General features: G+C 37.2%; 1 protein-coding gene across 1 annotated transcript in view; it reads left to right on the top strand.

Moving 5' to 3' along the window:
- NUP107 (nucleoporin 107) overlaps positions 1-23,329 on the top strand; it is a 44,334-nt gene that overhangs the window by 6,428 nt on the left and 14,577 nt on the right. The window contains exons 5-17 of the mRNA XM_077775228.1: positions 52-196; positions 4,659-4,762; positions 7,210-7,337; positions 8,303-8,351; positions 10,495-10,566; positions 10,917-11,005; positions 13,085-13,163; positions 15,328-15,441; positions 19,395-19,485; positions 19,639-19,715; positions 21,684-21,743; positions 22,612-22,757; positions 22,881-22,929. Coding sequence (XP_077631354.1) covers positions 52-196; positions 4,659-4,762; positions 7,210-7,337; positions 8,303-8,351; positions 10,495-10,566; positions 10,917-11,005; positions 13,085-13,163; positions 15,328-15,441; positions 19,395-19,485; positions 19,639-19,715; positions 21,684-21,743; positions 22,612-22,757; positions 22,881-22,929 — 1,203 coding nt within the window. The remainder of the gene's footprint in view (positions 1-51; positions 197-4,658; positions 4,763-7,209; positions 7,338-8,302; positions 8,352-10,494; positions 10,567-10,916; positions 11,006-13,084; positions 13,164-15,327; positions 15,442-19,394; positions 19,486-19,638; positions 19,716-21,683; positions 21,744-22,611; positions 22,758-22,880; positions 22,930-23,329) is intronic.

The following is a 23,329-nucleotide window of genomic DNA, read 5'->3' as shown; positions in this document are numbered from 1 at the left end:
GGAAAAGGGCATTTTTTTTTTTTTTTTTTTTTTTTTTTTTTTTTTTTTAAGGTAACTAATCTGGATGACAGTAATTGGGCTGCTGCATTCACATCACAGCGTTCAGGACTCCTCACAAGTACAGAGTCCCACAGTGTAACAGAGGACGTAACTCTCAGTGCCGTCATGTTACGTGAGGATGATCCTGGTGAAGCCGGTAAAATGGCATTGAACTCTCACAGGGTAGCCTGTTGCTCTACAAAGACCAAGGAAACTATCTCTTATATCTCTGCGTGTCATTACAAAATACTTTTCATTAAGCTGATTAGTTATGGTAATGGCTGAGCCATTTGATGTAGTAGCTCCAGAAGGTTGAGACTCTCACCTTGGTTCTCAGTTGGAGGAGCATCTTGCCACTTTATTTTTCAGTTCAAATGCCATGTTAGGTTATTAGACAAGTCTCCTATCCTTCATCTTTCATATTTCTATTGAAAATCATCTCTTTTTCTGTAGGTTGAGGTTTTATCTAATCTTGTTGACATGTTTTAATCTGGATGCTAATGCTGTCTTTTTTTTCAAATAGTATGAAGACCTTTCTAGTTTTAGGTTGGTTATTACCATTCCCCTTTGGAAAAACAAGGTTGCTTTTCATGTGTCTGTAAGAACTCATTATCACATGGGATCTTCATTTTATCATCATTCTCAGCCAACGTGATAGAGTCAGTGTTCTTACCTCGGAGTGGACATTATCTTATGTAGCGGTCCACTGAAGAGTGACAAGAGCTATTCCCATTAGAGGGGAAAGGGAACTGCTGCTCATAATGGGTGGCTTTCAGAGCTCACCTGGCTAGGAAGTGATGGCACCAGGATTTAAAACTAAGCAGTTTGATTCCACAGCGCTTCTCTTAACACTGTGGTAACCACTGCTTCCTTATAGTATCTGCCAGTAATAAGTACTCAGATTTTGAGAGATTTAGAAATCCTTTGTACTAAACCGATACAATAGGAAAAATGTTAATTTTTAGTATTAACAGTGGATGTAGGGTGCTGGGTAGCTCAGTCGGTTAAGCATCCGACTTCGGCTCAGGTCATCATCTCATGGTTCATGGGTTCAGGCCCTGCGTTGGGCTCTGTGCTGAGAGCTAGTTCAGAGCCTGGAGACTGCTTCAGATTCTGTATGTCCCCTTCTCTCTCTGACCCTCCCCGGCGCACGCTGTCTCTGTCTCTCTCTGACCCTCCCCTGCTCACGCTGTCTCTCTCTCTCTCAGAAATAAATAAAAAACATTTTAAAAAATTTAAAAAGTATAAACAGTGGATGAGACCTAAAGTATGGTACAGTACTTCAGTAGAGTGTATATATTTTCCCTGAGTAGAATATATATATATCATCTTAGTATCTGTTACAGCTTTCTCAGCTGTTTTGTTATGTATTCAAAATACAAATCAGATATTTTACAATTGGGCTCATATTTTTGTAGTAATTGTTGACAGATTGATAGCTAACACAGCCTTGGGCTCTTAATAGACTTGTAGGTAACAAGAGAAAAAAAATAGATTCATTGGACTACATCAGAATCTAAAATTTTCATGCATAAAAAGATGACAGTCAGTAGAGTGAAAAGGCAGCCCACAGAATGGGAGCTCAGAGCCTGGAGCCTGGATTCTGTGTCTCCCTATTTTTCTCTGTCCCCATATGCTCCACCTCCCCCACTCACACATCCTGTGTCTCTCTCAAAAATAAATAAACATTAAAAATTTTTTTGGGAAAAAAAAAACAACTACATCTCAACAACAACAAAAAACACAATAAAGGATTAGAATAAACATTTCTCCAAAGAAGATATGAAAATGGCCAGTAAGCATATGTTAGGATGCTTAGCATCGCTGATTGCTAGGGAAGTGTATATCAAATCTGCAGTGAGACACCACATCATCCCGTTAGGATGGATACACACAAAAGAAAGCATAAAATAACCAGTGTTGGCAAAGATGTAGAGAAATTGGAGGCTTTGTACATTATTGGTGGGGATACAATGATCAGCAATTCTACCTTTGGGTATATGTCCCCAAAAACTGTAATCAGGATCTCCAATTTGTATATCCTTGTTTGTAGCCCCCTTATTCAGAATAGCCAAAAGGTAGAAGCAACCCAAATGTCCACCAGTGGATAAATGGATAAGTAAATGTGTCATATATATGCAGTGGGATATTATTCAACTTTAAAAAGTAAGGATATTTAGACACATACTACAACATGGATGGAACTTGAGGACGTTTTGCTCAATGAAATAAACGAAAATTAAAGGACAAATACTGTATGATTCCACTTACATGAGGTACCTAAAGTCATTGGACTCCTAGAAAGTAGAATGATGGGTGCCAGGGACTGGGAGACAGGAGAACAGAGAGTTCCTTAGTAGGTAAGAGTTTTAGGGTTTTTTTTTTCAATTGAGATATAATTGACATGTAGCATAGAAGAAGTTTAAGGTGTATAACATTGAATTGATGCATTTACATATTGTAATACAATTCTTACTTTTAGTTAACACCTCCATCATACCTTCATATCTTATAATTACCATTTCTTTTTTGTGGTGAGAACCTTTTATATTTAGTCTCTTAGCAACTTGGAATTATAGAATACAGATTTATTCACTACAATCAATGTTATCACTAGATTTTCAGAATTTATTAATCCTCCTTTTTAAAGTTTATTTTTAAAATTTATTAAGGTTTATTTATTATTTATTTGAAAGAGACAGAGAACAGGGAAGGGGTAGAGAGAGAGAATCCCACGCAGGCTCTGAGTTCATTTTTTTTACTTAGACTGAGTCTTTTTGTTAATAAATTGTATGAGTTATTTATATATGTTGGAGATTAACCCCTTATCAGATATACATGGTTTACAATGTTTTCACCCATAGGTTGCCTGTTTGCCTTTCTATTTTGTTCATTGTTTCTTTTGCTGTACAGAGCATTTTAGTTTGATGTCATCTCCCTTTTGACTTTTGCTCTTGTTTCTTGTGCTTTTGGTGACATAATCCAAAAAGTTGTTACTGAAACCAATGTCAAGGAGCTCTTTGCTTATATCTTTTTCTAGGAGTTTTATGGTTTCAGGTCTTATATTTATAAGTCTCTAATCCATTTCAAGTTAATTTTTTTTTAATTAACAAAAAGTTTTTTTTTACGTTTATTAATTTTTGAGAGACAGAGAGCATGAGCAGGGGAGGGCCAGAGAGAAGGGGAGACACAGGATATGAAGCAGGTTCCAGGCTCTGAGCTGTCAGCACAGAGCCTGATGTAGGGCTCAAACCCATGAACTGTGACATTATGACGTGAGCCAAAGTTGGATGCTTAACCAACTGAGCCACCCAGGTGCCCCTTTTTAAAATTATTTTAAATGTTTATTTTTGAGAGAGAGACACAGCACAAGACACAGAATCTGAAGCAGGCTCCAGGCTCAGAGCTGTCAGCACAGAGCCCCACACAAAGCTTGAGCCCACAAACTGTGAGATCGTGACCTGAACCAAAGTCAGACGCTTAACTGACTGAGCCACCCAGGTGCCCTACAAGTTAATTTTTATGAGTGGCATAATCTAGGGGTCCAGTTTAATTTTTCCATGTGATCCTCAGTTTTCCCAGCACCATTTTCCCAGCACCATTTACTGAAAAGGCTGTCCTTTCCCCATTGAGTATTCTTGGCTCCCCTGTCAAATATTAGTTGACTATACATGTGGGAGTTTGTTTCTGGACTCTATTCTTTTCCATTGATCTATNTGCTTGATCTCAAGAACTATGAAATCATGACCTGAACCCAAGTCAAGAGTTAGACACTTAACAAACTGAGCCACTCAGGCACCTCTCATACTGGTGTTTTTTTTTTTTAATATTTTTATTTATTTCTAGGACAGAGAGAGAGACAGCGTGAGCAGGGGAGGGTCAGAGAGAAAGGGAGTCACAGACTGAAACAGGCTCCAGGCTCTGAGCTGGCAGTCAGCACAGAGCCCGACGCGGGGCTCGAACCCATGAATCGCGAGATCATGACCTAAGCGAAAGTCGGACGCTTAACCGACTAAGCCACCCAGGCGCCCCACGTCTCATACTGTTTTAATTACTCAAGCTTTATAGTATAGTTTGAAATTAGGAAGTGTGATACTTCCAGCTTTGTTCTTTTATCAGGTTCACTTTGGCTATCCTGAGTTGTAGTTTTGCAAAATGAAAAGAGTTCCGTGGATGGATGGTGGTGATGGTAGCACAGCACTGTGAATGTACTTAGTGCCACTGACCTGTACACTTAAAAATGGTTAAGATGGTAAATTTTGTTTTATTTATCTTCCGACAGTTACAATTATTTTTAAGTTTAATGTATTTGCAGGGGCAGGGAGAAGGGGGAGACACAGGGAGACACAGGGAGAGACAGTATTCCAAGCCGACTCCACACCACCAGCACAGAGCCTAATGTAGGGCTTGAACTCACGAACTGTAAGATCATGACCTGCGCTGAGATCAAGAGTCACTTAACTGGCTGAGCCACCCAGCCATCCCACCATTGTAATTTTTAACAAAATACAGCAGAAAAAAAGAGATACATAGCTGTGTTTTAAGTTTTCATAGAGACATAATTACCTAGGAGTATGTCACTTAACTTTCTTGTTCCTTTTCTTTTTAATGTATTCTAGCATCCATGAGTATGTTTTCTGATTTCCTGCAGTCTTACTTGAAGCACTCTCCAAATACTGTTTTTGACCTTGTAGAAGAGTATGAAAACATCTGTAGTAGTCAGGTAAGTTACTTTCACTCCATTGTTGGTTGAACTTCAGTACTCTTAGTTTTTTGAACAGCATCAACATTTCTGTACTGTGAATTTCCATACTGTTAAGGGAGATGTTTTAAGGGCGTAGTGGCAGGGGTAGCATGGTTGGTAGGTTAGCCAGAGCAGCTCTGCTTTTTGCTTATTGAAGGTCCATATGAGATTTCTTTGGGAGACAAAAGTATTCTGCTACTTTAAAAAAAGGAAAATCCAGAATATGCAAAGAAGGCTTTAAACCCAATAATTAGAAAATGAACAGTCCAATTAAAAAAAATGGACAAAACACATAAACAGACACCTCACCAGAGAAAATAGACAGATGGCGAATAAGTATGCAGAAAGATGTTCAACATCATATGTCATTGTGAAATTGTAAATTAAAACCATGAGATGTCATATACCTATTAGAATGGCAAAGGTCCAAAACCAGAACACGTAACAATACCAAATGCTAGCACGGATGTGGAGCAGCAGTAGCTGTCATTCATTGTTGGTGGGAATGCACAGTGGTAGAGTCCCTTTGCAAGATAGTTTCTCAGTGTCTTAGAAACCTGAACATACTCTTATCATATGATTCAACAACATTCATACTCTGGTATTCACTGAAATGAGTTAAAAACTTATGCCCACACAAAAACCTACCTATAAATAAATGTTTATAGCAGCTTTATTGGTAATTGCCTAAATTCAGAATCAACCAGGATTTCTTTTAGTAAGTGAATGGATAAGTCAACCGTGTACATCTATACAGTGGAATATTGTGCATTGCTAAAAAGAAATGAGCCATCAAGCCATGAAAAGACAAGGATGAACCCTAAGTGCATATTACTAAGCTAGAGAAACCAATTTGAAAAGGCTCCATACTGCGTGAATCCAACTATACGACATTCTGGAAAAGGCAAAACTGGAGAGAGTAAAAAGATCAGTGTTTCTAGAGGGTGGGGGAAGATAGCATGAAAAGTGGAGCATGGTGGATGGTTAGGGCAATGAAACTGTATGAGATTTTAATGGTGGATACATGTCCTTTATGTCAAAACCTGTAGAATATACAACACCAAGAGTGAACCCGTGTATAGACTTTGGATGATAATGGCATGTCAGTGTAGGCTCATTGTAGCAAGTGTTTCACTCCCGTGCTGGATCTTAACAGGCACAAAGCAGTGGGAGCTCTGTACTTTCCACTCAGTTTTGCTGTGAACCTAAAACTGCTCTAAAACATTAAGTCTGTTTTTTGAAAAAGGAAAAGGAGGAGCAGCTGGCTGGCTCATTTGAAGAAGCATGTGACTCTTGATCCTCAGGATCATGAGTTCAAGCCCCATGTTGGGTGTAGAGATTACTAAAAAAAATAAACATAGATAGATAGATAGATAAATGGACTTCAAATAACTATTGCATTCAAGAATGATTAAAATAATAATGGCCAACATTTTTGATCATTTAATATTGTTTCAGTAATCAAGCTCTGAATTGTTCCATTATAAAAGCAGTAGCTTCATTAACAGAAGGAATAACAGTGACTTACTAGAGTTAGGGTTCCAGTAGAAAATAATGAGAAGTAGAGAGAACACTTATTAAACACTGGCCTTAAGACAAAGGTGACATTATTTTGTGAGTATTTTTTTAAGGGAGGGAAAAGCTATGGTGGTGGTAGTGATTCTTTTTGTTCTGAATGAGAGCGATCCTGTTTCTGAATTCCTCTTGAGAAGACTCAGAGGTACTATTGATAACCTTTGAGAAAGGCTTCCTTGACCCTGGATCCTTACGTCTTCTGATAAACAGTTTTGTGTGTGTTTCTGGGGAGAACATCCATACTTTTCGTTAGATCTTCACATCTGCCTCAACCCGAGAAAGGTTAAGAACTACGGTTTTAGAACAAGGAGGTAGCTTTGGTTAAGTTGTGCTTAACAATGAGTGTTTTAGTGCCCGTCTTAAAATATTTTTCCTGATTTGATATATGGTATAAATTTTTCAGGGGTAATTTGAAGATAACTTTATTTCTCATTTTCATTGTTATGCTGTTAGTCCATGTTATTATTTTGTCAGGTATAGGTTAGATTTAGTTTATCTTCTAGTTAAATATAGGGTAGATTTGTCAGGATTGGGTTAGATTTAGCTTATACAAGAAGAAAAAAATGTACCCATGGCTGTTTTTGTTTAATCTGAAATCTAGAGTGTGTTAAACTTTTACATACATACTCACATAAACACACCTTACTTCAGATTAAGGCCATGTCTAGTGGGAATGCTTTATTTCCATTCAATTAAAAAAAGGCAATAGATAGGAAAAATTTATACTATAAATGTGTGTGTGTGTGTGTGTGTGTGTGTATGTATTTAGTTTTAGCACTATGAGCTTGAAGAATATGCAGTTATGACTCAGAATTCTAGAAAACCTCTTTACATCTGTGTTTTTATGTTAGGTGAATATACTGAGTAAAATAGTGAGCCGAGCAACACCTGGACTTCAGAAGTTCTCAAAAACAGCCAGTATGCTCTGGCTTCTTCAGCAGGAGATGGTCACATGGAGGCTGCTGGCTTCTCTGTATAGGTAAAGTGTGTAGTCCTCATAAGTGAAATGAATGCAACGTAACCAATGGGCAAATTAATTTAAACATTTTTTTAATGTTTGTTTATTTTGAGAGGGGGCAGGCAGAGAGAGAGAGAGAATCAGAATCCCAAGCAAGGCTCCCCGCTGTCAGCACAGAGTCTGATGCAGGGCTTAGTCTCACAAACTGTGAGATCATGACCTGAATCACCCAGGTGCCCAAATATGCAAATTAATTTAACAGTTAGAGAAGCATGTGTTTGGAAATAGGTTCTGCTATTTTCAGTACTTATTGTTTCTAATGCCTTGCCATTAGATGATTGTCAGGAGTGAGTTAGGAGGGAAGAGGGGAATGTTAGATCATAAAGCTGGTAACTCCCAAAAATACGATAAGGAAGGTACTGAAAATACTACAGTACTTAGGATAAAGAAGAAAAAGAACTCTGCTTCGGATTCTGTGTCTCCCTCTCTCTCTCTCTCTCTCAAAAATAAATAAACATTAAAAAGATTTTTTTAAGATAAGAAAAAGGACTGAAAAATAGGCTTTATGTAAAGTAACAGTTTGAAAGAAGTTAATCATATTTTCCTCCTCTCAGATGCTCAGTGGTTTTGGCTCTCATCTGCTGCTTTCTCATTGTGATGAGAAAATTTTGAAAGAAAATTAGATAATTTAATTTTTTTGTCATGAGAAAACATTATATTAAAAAGTTAGGTGTGTGCGTTAGCAGGTAGCCTGGAAAGACTTTTTGCAGAGTCTGTTTTTAATAAATACCAGTTTGGTTCAGATATCCGATCCAGAAGGTATATATTACTGGTATCTTTGTTTCAAAAGAATGGTTAAGTTAATTGGAAACTTAATTTGTTTATGCTGGAGAGAATGTAGGTTTGTGTATGTATGTAATTCAAAAGGTGTTTTCATATAATATTTACACAAGTTAAGCCTTTTTCATTTTGTTATTTTTCCTCAGAGACAGAATACAGTCTGCATTAGAAGATGAAAATATGTTTGTACTTGGTGTAAGTTTAAGATTAATTTTTTCCTTTATAAATGTTTAAAACTTAAAATGGTTTTTAGTAGGGGCGCCTGGGTGGCTTAGTCAGTTAAGCGTCCGACTTTTCGCTTAGGTCATGATCTCGTGATTCGTGGGTTCGAGCCCCACGTTGGGCTCTGTGCTGACTGCCAGCTCAGAGCCAGGAGCCTGTTTCAGAGTCTGTGACTCCCTCTCTCTCTGACCCTCCCCTGCTCATGCTGTCTCTCTCTCTCTCTCCCCTAGAAATAAATAAAACATTAAAAAAAATTTTTTTTAATGGTTTTTAGTAATAGAATTTGATTTCTGACCTCCATCTTGAGTTTCTTCATTTAAAAAATTTTACAAGTAGGTAAAAGATACAATCTCATCTAAAATTATCTAACATTGGTTTATATTATAGAGTAAAAGGTAAAAGTCCTGTTTTATCCCTTACTGTTCAGTCTAACAGTTTGCTACCAGACACTTTTCTGTGCATCTTTATATGTATATACACACACAGTTGTTGTTGTTTTTAATGTTTACTTATTTTGAGAGCGTGTGCACACAAGAGGAAGAGTATGTGTGAGAGTAGGGGAGAGAGAGAAGCTCAGGCACGCGGTCAGCACAGAGTTCAACGTGGGGCTCAGAGTCCAAAGTCAGAGGCTTATCTGACTGAGCCACACAGGCGCCCCACGGTTTTGTTTTTTTTAATGTATAGTATGATTTCATTTATACATTATACTAAGAGGTTTTTTTTTTAATCAGTTTTTTTCTGTCATTCATGTAGGTTTACCTTATTTTTTCATAATATGCCAGAACTGTAATTTTTTCAGACATTTTGATGGACATATTTAGGTTGTTTCCACTATTTCTCCTGTAGCAATCAGTAATGCAGTGAGCATTCTTCGTATTTATCTATGTATTTCATTTCCTACATTTCTGGAAGTGAAATTATTGGGTCGCAATTTGATAGATTGTCATCTTGCCTTCCTAATGCAGTGTACTGAGTGTGGGTGAAAATGCTTACTCTAACTTATTTAATGTTGCCAATTGGAGAGAAGGTGTGTCATTTCAATGTGTATATTATTGAACATTAGCATGGTGGAATGTTATTCACCTTTTTAAAATATTTTTTTAACATTTATTTATTTTTGAAAAAGAGACAGTGCTAGTGGGGGAAGGGCAGAGAGAGAGGAAGACACAGAATCCAAAGCAGGCTCTAGGCTCTGAGCTGTCAGCACAGAGCCTGACACAGGACTTGAACCCACAGACCGTGAGATCATGACCTGAGCCAAAGGTGGATGCTTAACTGACTGAGCCACCTAGGCATCCCTAGTATTCTTCATTCTTAAGCATTAATATTCTTATATGAATTCTGTCTTCATACCATTTGCTCAATTTCTAATTATTGTTTCCACTTATATATGTTAAAGTTAGTCCTCCTTTTACTTGTCTTTCAGTTTTGTTTAAGGGGTCTTTGTCAAGTAGACATTTCTATTTTTATGTGATCACATCTGTGAGGTTTTCCTTTATCATTCATTGTCTTTTATTAAGGGAAAGCCCTTGGATTGTTAAATTTTATCACCTGTCAACTTCTGCTATGTAGAATCAAAGAGTTAAAAAATTTTTTTCAAGTTTTTATTTAAATTCTTGTTATTTAACTTATAGTGTAATATTGTTTTCAGGAGTAGGATTGGGTGTTTCATCACTTGTGTATAGTACCCAGTGCTGTGAACAGTGCTGTCCTTAATGCCCATCACCCATTTTAGCCCATCCCTCTCCCAAGAGTTTAAAAGTTTTTAAATGTTCACTTTCTGGTGTCACATGATTGCATCCTGACCTTTATTAGGATTTTTTTGCTTGTTTTATTTTGTTCTCTGTTTTATTTTACTAAAACAACGTCTCTGAGGAGGTAGAGTTTTAAAATTCCAAGTATAGCCAAAGAATGAAAGTATCAAGAGCAACTGCAGATTGATCTAGCACTTTGAAATTTGCTTATGAAAAATTTTCACACGTGAAAGTACAGATTTGCTGTGTTTAAATGTTTATGGGTAATTCAATATATGTCAGATTCACCTTTTTCCTTTCTATTAAAATAATATTCTTAGAGTATCTTCTTTTCTTTCCTTCTTTAACTAATTTTTTAATAGGCTCTTAATGCCAGTGAGAAAATGGTGGTGGAAACATTATTTCAGAGAGATCCACTTGTCCGACAAAGTCAGGTAAGATTAAAATAAAAATTTTTTTTTTTATGAAGCATGGAGAAAAGGTAAATGACACACAAAGAACTGAAACTTTTTAAATATAAAAACTTAAAAAGCTTTTTTTCTTTTTGATGTTTTTACTTATAATTAAAAGGAGTTAAGAACCTTGTTCTTCTGTTTTCAAATGAATTACCCTAGTATTTCCAGGAATAGCTTTTTAAGAACTGTTGTTATTCCTATAGAAAATTTCATTCTTTTGCCATATTTATGTATCTTAAAAAAACAAAAATAGTGGTTGGAAAAATTGTTAGTTGGTATTTTTCAATCAGAAACTTTTTGAATTAATACTCTCTTTTTTTCTTTCCTAGCTGGTGGTGGATTGGCTAGAGAGCATTGCCAAAGATGAAATTGGAGATTTTTCTGATAACATTGAGTTTTATGCAAAATCAGTATATTGGTAAGTTACTACACGTTTATTCTTGAAGTCACTCAGCGTTGGTTTTGTTTATTTATCTTTCAACAAATATTTAAATTTAGTCTGTCAGCAAAACAGATACAAACTCTGCTTTTATGGTGTTAACATTATTTAAGAGAGTTAGACCACAGGTAAATATTTAGCCTTTTGGGCAGTTATAGCTTTGAAAAAAAGAGAGTTAATGGATAGAAGATGACAGTGGGTACAGCTTTAAATAGAAGAGGTAATCAGGGCAGGCCTCTTCTAAAGAAGTAACAGGTAATGAGTGAGAGGAGGCAAAACATGCAAAAATCTGGAGGACACGTTGTTTTAGACAGGAACAGAAACTGCAGAGATCCTGAAAACAAAGTATTTACGCAAGGAGGCCAGTCTGAATACAGCAAAGAGAAGTTTGGTGGGAAATGAGATTGAAGAGAGTCAGCTCATATGGGGCTTTTATAAGCAGGCTAGGGTGAGGCTGTGGGGCTTTATTTTAAATGTGATTGAAAACCCTGAGGAGAGAATAATGACATGGTCTGATTTGTATTTTCAAACAGCACCTGGTTGTATTTTTTAATAAATGTAATTTGACCATCAGGAAGATACTTTTGCCAGGTTTCTAGCTACTTGTGCTTTTTTTAAAATCTTTGGTCACCACATCCTTTAATACTTCTGAATTATTTTAAAGAAACCACAAAGCATCTCTAGGTTAAAGGGACAGTTTATATTAAAGACTTGAAGAAAATGTTCAGATTGCATTTGAATTCAGTAACATTATGCCTGTTCCAAGTCTGCAAGTCACATATCTTTTCTGTGTTTAACTAGGAAAGTAGTGCTATTCCGTCTTTGTCAAAACTTAAATCTTGAGTAGTTGTGATTTTTCCGGGAGAAAGAAATTTTCATTTAAAATTTTAAAAGTTAATGTAAAATGTCTTGTTTTTCCACATTTTTCCACATTTTTTATGAGTTGGTCTTTTCTTTTTTTTTTTTAAATGTTTTATTTAGAGACAGCGTGAGCAGGGGAGGGTCAGAGAGAGAGGGAGTCACAGACTGAAACAGGCTTCAGGCTCTGAGCTGGCAGCCAGCACAGCAGGGCTCGAACCCACGAACCGTGAGATCATGACCTAAGCGAAAGTCGGACGCTTAACCGACTAAGCCACCCAGGTGCCCCGAGTTGGTCTTTTCTTACTGATCAGTGGAACAGAATATAGAACTTAAAAACAGACCCACACTCAGATGGTCAGCTAGTGTTCAGTAAAAGGCGTCAGAACAATCCAGTGAGAGGATGAATGTCTTTTCAACAAACCATCCAGAAAAACTAGATATCATGCAAAAAAACACCTCCCTCACACCATACCCAATATTTAATTCAAGATGGAACATAAAAGCTAAAACCACAGAGCTTTTAGAGGAAAACAGGAGGACCTTTGTGACTTGGGGATAGGCAAGAGTAAGAAAGATCATAGGAAGCAATAATCAGGGAAGACTGATTGGATTTCATCAAAATGAAAAAATACTCATTAAAGATATCATTAAGAAATGAAACAGGGCAAGCCACAGACTGGAAGAAAAATGTAAGACTTGTAGCTGATAGTGAACCACAGCTCAATAATAAAAAGATAATGTAGTAAAAAAAAAAGGGCAGGGGGCAAAGACTTGAACAGATAAGCTCACAAGTAGACAGATGAGTGGCCAATAAAGACATGAAAACGTGTTTAACATCATTAGTCATCTGAGCTAAAATGCCTCTTAAAAAATATTTTTGAATGTTTATTTATTTTGAGAGACAGATAGAGCATGAGTGGGGGAGGGGCAGAGAGAGAGGGAGACACTTTCTGAAGCAGGCTCCAGGCTCTGAGCTGATGTGGAGCTCAAACCCACGAACCGCAAGATCATGACCTGAGTCAGTCGGTTGTCTATCCGACTGAGCCACCCAGGTGCCCTTAAAATGCCTCTTTATATTTAGCACTTTTGCATGGTTTTCTGAGTTTGTACTCTGTCTACTTTGACTTGATTTTATGTTATTTCCTTAAATAAGCATATTAGTTATTCCTTTTAAATATGTTATACTTTTTCTTGCAGGGAAAATACTCTGCATACCCTGAGGCAGCGGCAGATGCCTTCTTACATCGGAAGTATCCGTCCCCTTGTCACTGAATTGGTAAGTTTCTTTGAAATGAAAGTTGTCTTCAGGGTTCTGTGATTGTTTTTTAAAGGCTGAGAATTTTCTTCCTAGGAATCCTTGTTTTGGTTTCCCAAAGGTTTGCATATACTGTTTACCACTGACTACTTAGTTGCATTTGAATTTGGTGGAATGTATTTGAACATTTCTGTTGCCTGTGAATTGTAAATTGTAAAAGAAGGTAGAGAAAGTTATTTGCCAGCTTTAAAAACAATTTAATTTTGGTATTCCGGTAAGGTTTGACTCTTCAACTTTATTTATTTATTCATTTTTAATGTTTATTGATTTTTAAGAGAGAGAGACACAGAGTGCAAGTAGGGGAGGGTCAGAGAGAGAGGGAGATACATAATCCGAAGCCGGCTCCAGGCTCTGAGCTGTTAGCACAGAGCCCGATGCAGGGCTCGAACCCACGAACAGTGAGATCATAACCTGAGCTGAAGTCGGCCACCTAACCGACTGAGCCACCCAGGCGCCCCTGACTCATGAGGTGATGACTCATGAAGCCTGTTAAATAAACAGAGGAGAGGGGAAAAGCTTTGCATAAGCTTGAGGTTAGGAAGCCCATCCTAGTATATGAGTGATAGGAATAACAATAGATTTGAAAAGAACAGGAGTCCAATTCTTGTAGAAATAAAGAAAGAGTTTTGTGGTATGTGGAAACATGAACTAAATGTTTATAATGAAAAGTAGGAGAAATAGTAACAGTTGGAAAAATTGATAGAATTCCGTGGGTAACAAAAGTGGTTTTGATGAAAATTGTTGGAAGCTACTGGAAGAGCTTGAAATAGATCATAGCTAAATTACTCTGTAACAAACAGCTCAAAATTATTTACTTTTAACGTGTGGAAAATGGTGATTTCCTTTTGGCCAGAAAGAGACCATGTTCCAAAATTGAATGATTGTATGTTCTGCAAAATATTTGTGAAAGAATCTATTTTTCGCCTATAATGTACTTTATTTTCTCAATTGATATTCATATTACCATACATAAGAGTAACATTTGAAATAAGAGTCACATGAAAATAGTTTTTCAGTTAGGGGCACCTGGGTGGCTTAAGCATCAGACTCTTGGTTTTGGCTCAGGTCAGGATCTCACAGTTCATGGGATTGAGCCCTGCGTCAGGCTCTGTGCTGATAGCAAGGTGCCTGCTTGGGATTCTCTCCTTCTCTCTTTGCCCCTCTCCTGTTCGTTCATACGCATCTCTCTCTCAAAATAAATAAATAAACATGTTTTGTTTTGTTTTTTAATTTTTGACGTTTATTTATTATTGAGAGACAGAGCATAAGTGGGGTAGAGGCAGAGAGAGGCGGAGACACAGAATCAGAAGCAGGCTCCAGGCTCTGAGCTGTCAGCACAGAGCCTGACGCGGGGCTCGAACTCAAAAACCATGAGTTCATAACCTGAGCTGAAGTTGGACGCTTAACCAACTGAGCCACCCGGGTGACCCAAAAGTTTTAAAAAAGAAAATAGTTTTCATTTAGAATTCATCATGAAGACCACTTGTGATGTTTGCTGCAGAAGTGAGGACGATATGTTATCCCAAATGTTTAAAGGCACATTTCCTTATGAAAAATAATTGGTGAGAATAAACTGTTCTAAATGGGTTTATTTATTAGAAATCTGTTCTTGAAAAATTACTTTATTGGACACTAGTGTGTTTTATATGACCTTAATACCACTATGACTGTCTCCTCATGTATTCTCAGAAAGTACCAGCTAAGCACTTTCCAGGCCCAGAATGTATTCTTGACTCCTCCTCCAGTGTTTCCTCTGTGCTCATTCTCCACGTAGACTTAATTCTGTTTAGGATTAACTTGGAGGTACAGTTGCTACAACAGGGTACAGCTCATGTTGTAGCATTTTTAGAGTTGCCTGGCTGGGCTGGCATTGTGTTTCTGCCTTGTCTGACTGAGGTATGTACCTTTATGGGCCAGCGGAGTCTTTTTTGAATGGACAGCAGACAGTTGTCTGGCTCTCTGGAATGTTTGTGTGATACTTTCACTCCCTTTGTTACTTTAAATTGTAAATAATCTTATTTCTATATATGAACTCAAGAGATTTATCCTCTCTTGGTGATGTTTAAAACGTATGTGGGTACAAAGGATTTACCATTATTTGTTCACTTATTTATTTGTTTGATAGGACCCCGATGCTCCCATCAGACAGAAAATGCCCCTTGATGATCTGGATAGAGAAGATGAAGTCAGATTACTCAAATATCTTTTCACTCTAATCCGTGCTGGAATGACAGAAGAGGTAAGTCATTTTCACCCTATTAGTTCAGTTTCAAAGTCATAGACTCTTTCAGTTGGAAGGGACAACCTAGTGTGACAACCTTTGTGACAACCTAGTGTGTCTCCTTGATACTGTTATCTCTGCCGCATTATTTCTGGATCTACTTTGTGTTTGAACGTTTCCAGTGATAAGAAACATTACCTAAGAAAGCAGTGCATTGTAATTTATGCAGCTGTAATAGAAAATCTTTTGTAAGAAGTCAACTCTGCTTCCCTGTATCATACTGCATATCCTAGGTATATCCCCATTATTTTTAGTTCTGATTTTTAAGAGTTAAGAATGAGTCTGACCCTAATTGCTCTTCTAGGTGACACTATTTACCTGTGAAGACTCCAGTGGCCCTCAAACTTCTTCCTTTTAAACTCACTTTTTTAAATGTCTCTTGTTGGGGGAGTGTCTGGATGGCTCACTCAGTTAAGCATCTGACTTGGTTTTGGCTCAGGTCATGATCTTGTGGTTTTGAGTTCAGGCCCCGTGTCAGGCTGTGCACTGGCAGCATGGAGCTTGCTTGGAATTCTCTTTCTCTGCTCTTCCCCACACTTGTGCTATCTCTGTCTCTTTCAAAATAAACTCTCAAAAAAAAAATCTCTTTTGTGATAGTGAAGATCTTCTATAGGAAATGTTAAGTATCTAATTAGACCACATCCTGGATGGCTTTGCTGATCTTGAGGAGCTCCAAGCTTACGATAATAGGTTGTACGTATTCTGTGGTCTCTTTGGCAATGTTCTTAAGATAGATAACATGTTAAAAATGTTAGAATTTCTTGTGGTAATAAGTCTTGAGTTATTAAGCATCATTCTTTTTTTCCCCTTTTTAAAAAAAAAAATTTTAATGTTTACTTATCTTTGAGAGAGAGAGAGAGAGACAGAGCATGAGTGGGATAGGGAAGACAGAGAGGCAGACACAGAATCTGAAGTCTGAAGTAGGCTCCAGGTTCTGAACTGTCCAAACAGAGCCCGACGCAGGGCTTGAACCCATGGACTGTGAAATCATGACCTGAGTCCAAGTTGGGCCCTTAACCAACTGAGCTACCCAGGCACCCCTCTTTTTTTTTTTTTTTTTTAAATTAAGAAAAGAAGTGATTATTACATACTCATTTGTTCAGAAAATATTTAAGTTTCCAGCCACTCTGCCAGGTGATATGGAAAATAACTAGTAATCATAGTGGCAAATAAGGATGTATTTAAAAAAACAGGAAACACAAATATGATCACATTATTGAAGGCTTGAAAAACAAAAAGTTTTGAGGTCCCACTGCCTTTATGAAACTATAGATAATGGGGTTTTTCATTTTTATTATTGTTATTTACTTATAGCATTCTTTTTTTTTTTCTGCCTCTTTTTTTTTTTTTTCTTAGAGATAGAAAGGACTTCAATATAGTCCATGTTTTCCAGTGGTCTCATTTACAAACAGTAATACAACCCTGAAACTTGGAGAGGTTTGGTGCCTTTCAGGGTCACGGAATCCTTGAAATAAGCAAAACTGGAATCCAAGGCTGTGATCTCAGTTCAGTACCTATTCTATTACAGCATGGTCACTTTGGCTGTACCACTCACTGTCCGTGTGCCATGAGTAAACTAATCACCTTTGTGCCGTGATTTTCTCATCTATTGAACAGGCACAGAATTAGCACCTCTCTTTGGGTTCAAATGAAGATCAATGAGATCATTCATGTGAAGTATCTAGCACAGTGTCTGGCTTATAGTAAATATTCAGTAAATGAGAACTCTCATTATTATTAACAATTTCATCTTATATGTGAAGAAAGTAAGTATGAGAGGCTCAGAAAGACTTGACAGAGGAACAAGATTTTTTTTCTTTTTACCTATTGACCCCCTTCATCCATTTCTCCTATTCCCAACCTACCAAACTGTTGTTTGTGTTTATGAGTTTGTTTTGTTGTTTATTTTTTTAATTCCACGTATGATAAGAGGGGTCCTATGATATTTGTCTTAGTCTGACTTACTTCACTTAGCATAATGTTCTCTAGGTCCATCCATGTTCTTGCAGATGGCAAGATTTCATTCTTCTTTAGCTGAATTAATATTCCATTGTATGTGTGTATATATACACATACGCATATACCACATCTTTTTATCCATTCATCCATTAGTGAACACTTAATGTTGTTTCTATGTCTTGGCTGCTGTAAATAATACTGCATTGAACGTAGAAGTATATACAGCTCTTCAAGTTAATGTTTCTGTTTTCTTTGGATAAATACCAGAAGTGGAAATGCTGGGTTGTAGGGTGGTTCTATTTTTCATTTTTTGAGGAACCTCCTTATTTCTTATTTACTTATTTATTTATTTATTTATTTATGAATGAGAGAGGGCACAAGTAAGCAAGGGGCAAAGAGAGAAAAATCCCAGGAGGGGCAGAAAGAGAGAAGTGGAACTCACCCAACGCGGGGTTCCTATTACACCTGAAGGAGGGCTCATGCTCAACTAAAGTGAGACTCTAGCTCACTAGATGTGGGGCTTGAACTCATGAACCATGAGATCATGATGTGAGCCGAAGTCCGATGTTTAGTGACTGAGCCACCCAGGTGCCCTATTTTTTGTTTTCCACAGTGGCTGCACCAGTTTACATTCCCACCAACAGTGCACAAGGGTTTCCTTTTCTCCATATCCTCGCCAACACTTGTTATTTATTGTCTTTTGATAAGACCTGTCTTTTAGACCTCTTTTGAACATAATTTTAATCAAAGTATATGTTGAGGTTTTTTAATAACTTTGTTGAGATACAATTCATATACCATACAATTCACCCATTTAAAATACACAATTCAGGTGCACCTAGGTAGAGCAGTCAGTTAAGCATCCAACTTTGGCTCAGGTCATGATCTCACAGTTCATGAGGTCAAGCCCCTCGTCAGGCTCTGTGCTGACAGCTCAGAGCCTGAAGCCTGCTTCATATTCTGTGTCTCCCTCTTTGCCCCTCCCCTGCTCACCCCTCTGTCTGTTTCTCCCTCAAAAATAAAATAAACATTAAAAAAAGTTTTTTTAAATATACAATTCAGTAGTTTGGGTATGTTGCATTATTCGTTTTTTTCCACTGTAATAAAATACATATAACACAGTTTGTCATTTTAACCACTATTTAACACTAAATAGTGTACATTTCAGTGCCATCAATTGCATTTCCAGTTTTGTGAAACCATTACCACTATCTATTTCCAAAACTTCTTCATCACTCCGGAGAGAAACCTTATAACATTATGTAATAACTCCCCATTTCTCCCTTCCCCCAGCCCTTGGTAACCTCTGGTCTGCTTTCTGTCTCTATGAATTTGCCTATTCGAGCTATTTCATGCAAGTGGAATCGTGCAATATTTGTTCATTTGTATCTGATTTATTTTATTTAGAAAAATGTTTTCAAGATTCCATATTCAGTTTTTATCCTTCCCTTTTTAGGTAGCATATCAAAACATTTTCCCATGTTAAAATATAGCTTTCATTATGTTTAATAGCTGTTTTGGGGTATGACATTCTTTAACTGGTTATAGTAATTGGGTTCTCTATAGAGTTCAAGTGATAGAAGCCCAACTCAAGTTACTTACAAAGGAAGAATTGATTGGCTTGGGGAATAAGGAAGTCTGTAGTGTCATACCTGGTTTTAAGCAGGATCCAGGGACTCATATGATGGCATTGGGATACTGTCTCTTTCCCCAGGCTCTTTGCCCTGTCCTTTCTGTGGCTTCATTCCCAAGAAGCCACTGCTGGTGTCTGTGATGGCCACCAGCAGCTCCAGGCTTACATTCTTTTGCCAGCTAGCAATTCCAGCAAAAGGAAGATGGGAGATGCTTTAAGTACCTTATCCAATATGTATTGCTTAAACTTTTCTGTAAGGCACAGTACTTTTTTAGGACCACAGCGATTATATGACTGACTGCTTTTTCTGTTTCTAAAGGCACAACGACTCTGTAAACGTTGTGGTCAGGCATGGAGAGCTGCGACACTTGAAGGCTGGAAACTCTACCATGACCCTAATGTTAATGGAGGTATTTTAGTAGATTTTATTCTGAGAATTTAATCTCTGGGGATATATTTTGCTCTAAATGCCAATCTTTGTGAAGCACAGCTTTTGTTTTTAGAAATTGTTGAAATAAGGAGTTCTCTATACTATAAATTTTATTTCTTTTACTGTTTTATAGGAACAGAATTAGAACCTGTGGAAGGGAATCCATATAGAGTGATTTGGAAAATAAGTTGTTGGAGAATGGCAGAAGATGTAAGATACGATAAAATACTTACTGATACTGACTTTTACTCTAATTAATTGAAGGCCTGCTGGAGGTGCTTTGAAACATTCAGAGTATTATAAGACTAAAGTTTCTGTTTTCAAAAAACTTCTGATTAAATAGAAGAGTAGGGGTGGGCAGGCTTAACTACTAATCAAACACTGATAAAAGGCAAAAATTCAAAGGAGGTACCAAATGAGTTCAGAGAATAAACGTTTGGGCTAAACTGGCTTCCCAGGAGAGAAAACTGAATTGCACTTTAAAAAATTACCAGGATTTGAGTTGTTGGGTGGGAAAAAGATGGAAAGAATTCTAGGTGGGATGTATAGTTTGGATAACTCAAGGGAGGTAGATCTACCAGGTTGGAACAGAGGGCTCACAAAAGGAATTAAAGTCAGTCCTGTTATACCATGTGACCTGTGCATTCCTTAAAAATCACTACAGCATGCAAAATTATGTAAAAACTCCATAGGGCTTTTGGGGAAAATGGAGTTGAGAGCACAATGCCAAAAAAAATGTCAGTGATAACACAAAAAGATAAAAACTCCATAAAACACTTTTAAACAGGAAATACACAAATGCTACAATAAATACAGCACTTTACCTTGAAAAAGCACTGAAGTTTACTTGTGGAATTGAGCCTCAAAGAGTTGCAGCTTGTGAGTTACTGTGAAGCAATAGAAGAAGGTCAGCTGAAATCAAACTGAAAATTTGTAACACTTGATATGGATGGATTTAGCTTATATATAACACATGTAATAAAGTGAGGTAGTGAGTAGATGTTTGAGGTATATCAGTTTTGTGTAGTATTTCTAAGTGACACCATTCAACTAGGTGTAGTTTTCTGCATTCACTTAGTATTACTTTTGGATGAAATTGTATTATGGGAAATTTGTATCATGTTTAAATAGTTCCTTAATAGATCAGTTGCATTGGAACCAATTCACATTTTCAAAACAAGCATTGTAACAGAACTGACTAATGGGAAAGGTGATTGAAAAGGGTGAATTAAGAACAGGCATTGGTGGTCCTCAAGTGTTGCTCTAAAGAATGAATATATCTTAGATAGCAGTGAACCATCAAAACTTCAAGGGCACATGACAACTGTGTTTTACGAAGATTAGCATGACTGAAAAATAGGCTTAAAAATTGAATGGTCTAGAGGTGTCTGGCTGGCTCAGTTAGTGCAGCATGTGACTTTTCATCTTGAGGTCATGGGTTAGAGCCCCTCGTTGGGTGTAGAGATTACTTAAAAAAAAAAAAAAGTGTAAAAGAAATGGAATGGACTAAAGCTGAGAAACTAGTTAGGAGTCTGTTAGAATTATTCAGACCCTAAGTAATAAGGGCCTGTCCTAGAATAACATTGATAGTGGAAAAGAAGGGAGCAGCAATGGTCAAGAGGGTGATTGGAAACAAAGGCAGAGGAGGATCCAGAAATATAGAGATAGTCTCTGAGGTCTCTTGTTTGGATAATGAGGAGACTGGAAATGCCGTCAGTAGAATGTGGTAGTGAAATGGGCCAATTTGATGAATATAATTATTTCTACTTAGGAATTAGATACAAACTGATACACGACAGGTTCCTGATGCCTTGCTTGATGTTCTTAGAGAAGGATCAGGTGTTTAGAAACTTCTTAAGAGAAAACATCTACACTATTTTTTTCTGAAACAAAATTTGACTGTGATACAAAATCAAAGCATCCACTATGGTTGGACCTGCTTTCATCCTGTATTTGAAATTTAGATGGATGATTTTTCCTGAAATTTTCAGCACTGACTCTATCATCAAATTAAAGGGTCCTTTCCCTTTTTTGCCCCACTAGATCTTTCTCTGAAATTTACAAACTATCAAGTGAATAAATAAGTTCAATTCAGGAGACATTGTAAAATTCCAGAATATTAAAAAAAATTGACATGCTAAGGAAAACAGTAGTTCAAATTTATACTCTCTATTTCAGGAGCTTTTTAATAGATATGAGAGAGCAATTTATGCAGCTTTAAGTGGGAACCTCAAGCAGGTATGTAGTCTATTTTAATTCTTTTTTTTCCTGTGGAACAAAATCAGATATATAAAATATTCTAATAATCCTACAAAATAAATTATATAAGCTTTTTAAAAACTTTACATCCAAGTTAGCATATAGTGCAACAATGATTTCAGGTAAATTTTATAAGCTTAAGTTACTTTGAAAGAAGTAGAACTGATAGCGATAATGGTGAAATGGAATAGTGACTTGACCAGCTTAATTTCCTGTATCCCATAACACCACATGATGTTTTAATACGTGGAATCAGACTTTAATTTCTGAGAATGGTAAATTTAATTATAACACAGGTTTTGGGGGTTGTTTTCTTTTGTTTTGTAACACACATTTATTACTGACTCCTCGTGCCTATACAGAAGTGTACTACTAAGGCACAGGGACTGCTTGGATTATCTTACGTGTGTGGGCTTCTTGCAGCCCCCCCCCCCGACACACACACTTTATAGTTATTTGAAGGATGTTATAATAATTGAAACACCATCTTATATCAACATGGAAAGTTGATGCTATTGTGAACTCAGTAGGAAAAAGTCTTAATACTTCAAATGTTTTAGGGGTGCCTGGCTGGCTCAGAAGAGCATGCAACTCTTGATCTCAGGGTTGTGAGTTCGAGCCCCACGTTGGGTGTGGAGCCTCCTTTGAAAACAAAAATAGCTAATAGTTTAAACTTTTTAGAAGATGTGGTGGGGGTGAGGGTAAAGGATTATTTGGTGTGGTATGTTACAGTCACAGTGTTTTGTGTCATTCTGATGATTTTATAGTCCACATCAGTGGAAGTAACTGGTTTTCCCTCCTTATTCATTGACTGTGTACGTGCTTCTGGTTTGGAATGGGGGAAAAGCTGCTTCCTGTCTGTGACACCTGGGAAGACACAGTGTGGGCCTACTTTCGGGTGATGGTGGACAGTTTGGTAGAACAGGAGATCCGGACATCAGTACTGACTCTGGATGAAACTGAAGAACTCCCTAGGGAATATTTGGAAGTAAAGTGAGTTTATTAGTTTGTTTTTTGCCCTGGCAATTTGTAATATGCTCTGTTAAGTTTTATTTTGGAGCCCTTGTTCATATTATTAATATTGTTTTATCCCTTTCCTGCACTTTCTTTTTAAAGCTGGACCTTAGAAAAAGTATTTGAAGAACTTCAAGCTACTGATAAAAAGGTAAATATTGGCAGGAACAGTTTAGGATAATTGGAATAGGAAACACTGAATGTTGTGCACAATAGCTGAAAGGCAAAAAAAACTTATGAAACTATTATATTCTCTCTTCTTTTCCTTACCTCTTATCCAAATGAGGGATATTCTTGAAAAGGAAGAGACTTAATTACATATTTAAATGATGCATCGTTTCTGTCTCTTTGGTTTAGGATTGATTTCATCTAAAAATAAGGGTATGCAGGGTCGCCTGGGTGGCTCAGTCAGTTAAGCATACAACTTGGGCTCATATCATGATCTGGCAGTTTGTGCGATTGAGTCCCAGGTCGGGCTCTGTGCTGACAGCTCAGAGCCTGGAGCCTGTTTCAGATTCTGTGCGTCCCTGTCTCTATCTACACCTCCCCGA

This window comes from Crocuta crocuta, unplaced genomic scaffold (assembly GCF_008692635.1).
Source record: "Crocuta crocuta isolate KB4526 unplaced genomic scaffold, BGI_CrCroc_1.0 scaffold97, whole genome shotgun sequence".
NCBI classification, from domain to species: Eukaryota; Metazoa; Chordata; class Mammalia; order Carnivora; family Hyaenidae; genus Crocuta; species Crocuta crocuta.
This window is presented reverse-complemented; position numbering and strand designations above follow the sequence as displayed.